At 39.7% G+C, this 5,656-nt stretch overlaps 1 protein-coding gene across 1 annotated transcript in view; it reads left to right on the forward strand.

Moving 5' to 3' along the window:
- ATAD5 (ATPase family, AAA domain containing 5) overlaps nucleotides 1-5,656 on the forward strand; it is a 75,910-nt gene that overhangs the window by 46,688 nt on the left and 23,566 nt on the right. The window contains 3 exon segments of the mRNA XM_011937699.1: nucleotides 3,321-3,497; nucleotides 4,351-4,484; nucleotides 4,932-5,025. Coding sequence (XP_011793089.1) covers nucleotides 3,321-3,497; nucleotides 4,351-4,484; nucleotides 4,932-5,025 — 405 coding nt within the window.

Raw genomic sequence — 5,656 nt, forward strand, 5'->3', positions numbered from 1 at the left:
CACTGCAACCTCCGCCTCCCAGGTTCAAGTGATTCTCCTGCCTCAGCCTCCCAAGTAGCTGGGATTACAGGCGCCCGCCATCACGCCCAGCTAATTTTTTTGTATTTTTAGTAGAGATGGGGTTTCACTATGTTGGCCAGGCTGGTCTCAAATTCGTGACCTCGTGATCCGCCCGCCTCAGCCTCCCAGAGTGCTGGGATTACAGGCATGAGCTACCACACCCGGCCAACCTCCTTAGGTTTCTAGTGCAGTCTCAACTCAGAAAACATGGATTGACTTTCCCGTCACTATGGAAATTTTCTCAGGGCAATAGGCTGGGTAATTCTAGTGTTCACCTTATTTGTTATTTGTATCTCAGAGATTACTGTCCATTGTTGCATGATTACAAAAATCTTGAAAAGTGTTATTTCATATATTATGTCCAGTTTTCTTGTTGTTCTTATTTCTGATGGGAGGATAAATGCAGTGCCAGTTCTATACCTTGGCTAGAAGCAGAATCCCATCTTACTTTCTTTTGGTGCTCATATTTTTCCATCTTTAGCTAGCAGGGAACTATTTTAATTGGTTTGTGTCCTTTTGACATTACCCAGCAATAGTTGATATTTTCCTTGCTTTCCGGCGTGTCAGGATGTCCCAGACCTATAGTTAGCTGTTTCTGCAAGAAGGTGGTTCTTTTGGTGTGAAATTTCTTTTTTTTTTTGAGACAGAATCTTGCTCTGTCGCCAGGCTGGAGTGTAGTGGCGTGATATTGGCTCACTGCAACCTCTGTCTCCCGGGTTCAAGTGATTCTCATGCCTCAGCCTCCCAAGCAGCTGAGACTACAGGTGTGCGCCACCATGCCCAGCTAATATTTGTGTTTTTAGTAGAGACAGGGTTTCACCATGTTGGCCAGGCTGGTCTCAAACTCCTAACCTCAGGTGATCCATCTGCCTTGGACTCTTGAAGTGCTGGGATTATAGGTGTGAGCCACTATGCCTGGCCAAATTTTTTAGAAAGAATATATTGATATAGTTTAGCTAACTACTCACTGAGTGTCTTAAAATAAAAACTGCCTGCTTTTTATTATTAGTTTTTGAAAAGACAAGGTCTTCCTCTGTTGCCCAGGTTGGATTGCAGTGATGCAATAATAGCTCATTGCAAACTTGAACTCCTGGGCTCAGACAATCCTCCTGCTTTAGCCTCCCAGAGTGCTAGGATTGCAGATATGAACCACTGCACCTGGCTAAGCATGTATTTTTAAAACCAGTCTTTGGGCCAGGTGCAGTAGATCATACCTGTAATCCCAGCACTGTGGGAGGCCAAGGCAGGTGGATCACAAGGTCAGGAGTTTGACACCAGGCTGGCCAACATGGTGAAATGCTGTCTCTACTAAAAACAGAAAAATTAGCCAGGCGTGGTGGTGCACACCTGTAATCCCAGTTAATTGGGAGACTGAGGCAGGAGAATTGCTTGAACTTGAGAGGTGGAGGTTACAGTGAGCTGAGATTGTGCTACTATACTCCAGCCCAGACAACAGTGTGAGACTCCGTCTCAGAAAAATTAAATAAATAAAACCAGTCTTTGGACTGGTATTCATACATGATCAAGCAGTCCTTGGTCTATATCAAAATAAGAAAAATTAGGACAAAGGCTGGGCACGGTGGCTCATGCCTGTAATCCCAGCACTTTGGGAGGCTGAGGCGGGTGGATCATGAAGTCAGGAGATTGAGACCATCCTGGCCAACATGGTGAAATCCTGTCTCTACTAAAAATACAGAAATTAGCTGGGCATGGTGGTGTATGCTTGTAATCCCAGCTACTTAGGAGGCTGAGGCAGGAGAATCACTTGAACTCAGAAGGCAGAGGTTGCAGTGAGCTGAGATCGTGCCACTGCACTCCAGCCTGGTGACAGAGTGAGACTCCGTCTCAAAAGAAACAACAACAACAAGGACAAAATGGTGAGTGTTTTTATAAATTGATATCTATTCAACATATATATATAATATATATATTTTTTTGAGACAGAGTCTCGCTCTGTCGCCCAGGCTACAGTGCAGTGGCACGATCTCGGCTCACTGCAAGCTCCGCCTCCCGGGTTCATGCCATTCTCCTGCCTCAGCCTCCCCGGTAGCTGGGACTACAGGCGCCCGCCATCACGCCCGGCTAATTTTTTGTGTTTTTAGTAGAGACGGGGTTTCACCGTGTTAGCCAGGATGGTCTCAATCTCCTGACCTTGTGATCCGCCTGCCTTGGCCTCCGAAAGTGCTGGGATTACAGGCGTGAGCCACCACACCTGGCCTGTGACAGCTTTTTTAACCTTGAGATTTTCAGTAAACTTATTGAACACCTCTAATATACAAGGGCTATGATAAGATCTATGGAGACAGAGGGTACAAAAAAAGAATAAGACACAGATATGGAACTGTGAACATGAGATGGTATGTGAGGAGCATCCTGTTCTGAGGCCATACAGTAATTAGGATTTGTAAGGACTAAATCCAGGTACCTAGAGGGGAAGAGAGGATGTATTCTGTGGAAAAATGCCATGGAGCTTCTGGAGAATAAAGGTGAACTATTTATTTTTTAACTTTGTATCTATCTTCCAAAGCATCTCTAGAAATACATATTATTGGCTTGCAATTTACTGCAGGTCTAAATTAAAGTTGAACAACAAAGTTTTGTAATGTGCTCAGTGTATGCTGTTATTTTCCCTCCATCCTCTTCTGACTTTAAGCAGGTGTAGAAAAAAATGAACGGAGGGATTGTGAACAGTATTTGTTGTAAGAATGTGTATTTCTGGCCGGGTACAGTGGCCCACGCTTGTAATCCTAGCACTTTAGGAGGCTGAGGCAGGCGGATTGCTTGAGCTCAGGAGTTTGAGACCAGCCTGGACAACATGGCAAAACCCCATCTCTACTAAAAATATAAACGATTAGCCAGGCGTTGTGGTGTGCTCCTGTAGTCCCAGCTCCTTGGGGGTTGGGCAGGAGGATTGCTTGAGCCTGAGAGGTGGAGACTGCAGTGAGCTGAGATCATACCACTTCACTCCAGCCTGGTTGACAAAATGAGACCCTGTCTCAAAAAAAAAAAACAAAAAAACCCACAAAGAATATATATTTCTTGAGGAGTAGTATCTTTTCTAAATGACTGGCTTAACCTTCTGTACTGGTAGAATAAATAAATATAGTAATATTTGAATGTACAAAGTATTTGTAAGAATGAAAGAAAATTTCTGTGTCTTGAATTTTTAACTGTTAAGAGTAGAAATATAGAATGTGGCTATCTGGCTACCTGTATAATTTTTAGAATATTTATCTTTAAATGCAATTTGTTTTGGGCAGAAAAAATAAGTTCCCCTAAGAAAGTTGTTACATCACCAAGAAAAGTTCCTCCACCATCACCAAAAAGTAGTGGACCAAAGCGAGCACTTCCTCCCAAAACCTTGGCAAATTATTTTAAAATATCTCCTAAACCTAAAAATAATGAAGAAATAGGAATGCTTCTGGAAAATAATAAAGGTAAGACATTAAACTGACAAATTAAATTTTATATTTTTTTAATAATAATGACCCTTATACATAAAAATATGAACACATTTTATGAGTTCCTGTTGCTATTTATTAAATCTCAGCTACACTGAAGGTTCTACATATAGAAGTGTTAATATTTTGTTTTAGTTTTTTTTGGAGACAGAGTCGTTCTCTATTGCCAGGCCAGGCTGGAGTGCAGTGGCACGATTTTGGCTCACTGCAACCTCCTTCTCCTGGGTTCAAGCAATTCTTCTGCTGCAGCCTCCTGAGTAGCTGGGATTACTGGCACACAACACCACACCCAGCTAATTTTTGTATTTTTAGGAAAGAAGGGGTTTTGCCATATTGGCCAGACTGGTTTTGAACTCCTGACCTCAAGTGATGCACCCACCTTAGCATCCCAAAGTGCTGGGATTACAGACATAAGCCACCATGCCCAGCTTGTTTCAGTTTTTGTTTGTTTGTCTGAGACGGAGGCTCACTCTTTCATCCAGGCTGGAGTGTAGTGGCATGATCTTGGGTCACTGCAACCTCTGTCTCCTGGGTTCAAGTGATTCTCCTGCCTCAGCCTCCTGTGTAGCTGAGATTACAGGTGTGTGCCACCATGCCCGACTAATTTTTGTATTTTTAATAGAGTAGGGATTTCACCATGTTGGTCTCGAACCCCTGACCTCAGGTGATCCACCTGCCTCCCAAAGTGCTGGCATTACAGGCATGAGCCACCACGCCCATCCTATTTCAGTTTTGATAATGGATTTCAGTTTGAGCTTATTCTGTGGATATATCCATTGTCTTAGCAAAAGTTGATTTTACCTAAAATATCAATATTGTATTTATGCAGGAATAAAAAATTCTTTTGAACAGAAACAAATTACTCAGACTAAATCTACAAATGCAACTAATTCAAATGTCAAAGATGTTGGAGCTGAAGAACCCAGCAGAAAAAATGCAACATCTCTTATTCTTTTTGAGGAGGTAGGCTTACAGAAGTATACATTTGTGAGAGCTCATGATAAAGACTTACTTTAAAGAATACTATATGTTTTCTTATAAAGAATTGTAAAATAGCTAAAGAGGTCAGGAATACGTGTATCTGAAATTAAAGCAAATGAAACTGTCCACTCTAGAATAATTTTTCAGGAAGATGATTAATTCATGGCTGCTAATTATTGTTAAATGATTGTATAAATTCTGATTCATATCTATCTAGTTAATAGGTGGCTGCATTTGTTTTTAACATTTGATAGTTGATAATTTTAAAATTCATTATAGTGTATGACATAAACTTTCAACATGGGCTGAATTCACACTTCATAAATTCATAAATTTTGTCTCTAACATAAATGTAGAATATTTACTATGTGTACATAACTTATATTAGTGTATTGTTATTACATTAATATTCTAATAAACTGTTGGTAGGTTGATGTAATTTTTGATGAAGATGCTGGGTTTTTGAATGCAATCAAAACATTCATGGCAACAACTAAACGACCTGTAATCCTTACTACAAGTGGTAGGTAACAATGATTTTACTTCAGTTAAACAGTTACTCAAATCTGTAGTTCGTCTGCAGACTGGAGTAATTATAATTAACTCACAAATAGCAATTACTTTTAAAAATGGATACTACTTTGGATTACTATATTGGGTGTTAGATATTTAGAAAGTGGAGAACAATCTCTAGAATGCAAATAAGAGATCTAGTAAAGGTATTTTAGTAGGGAAAGTACTAGATTCTTCTCCTGGCGTCCTTATCATACCTATGATTAGATCACTAAATCTTATTTAGTGGTCAAGATTTTTTATGGAACCCAACCTTTCTGCTGTTCCTTAATACTGAACTTAGCCACTCTTTTGCCCCTGATAACACTTTCTTATGGATTATTGTATATTTAGCTATCATTAGCCTAACAGAATTGATCCATCTTCTAAAGAATTATCACAGAATGTTTCATTTAAAAAAACTCATTCAATTTCTTTTTAAAAAAATTGGAAATACTATAATAATATTCTAATATTTTTCCAATTATAAATATTCATAGACTAGACTCTACTTACAAATTAATGCCCATTTGGTAGTGATTGTACTCTAAAAATATTGAGAAAAATCTTATTAATCACAAGTTAGGTGGGTTTTTTGTTTG

This window comes from Colobus angolensis, unplaced genomic scaffold, assembly GCF_000951035.1.
Source record: "Colobus angolensis palliatus isolate OR3802 unplaced genomic scaffold, Cang.pa_1.0 Scaffold167, whole genome shotgun sequence".
In the NCBI taxonomy this organism is placed as follows: Eukaryota; Metazoa; Chordata; class Mammalia; order Primates; family Cercopithecidae; genus Colobus; species Colobus angolensis.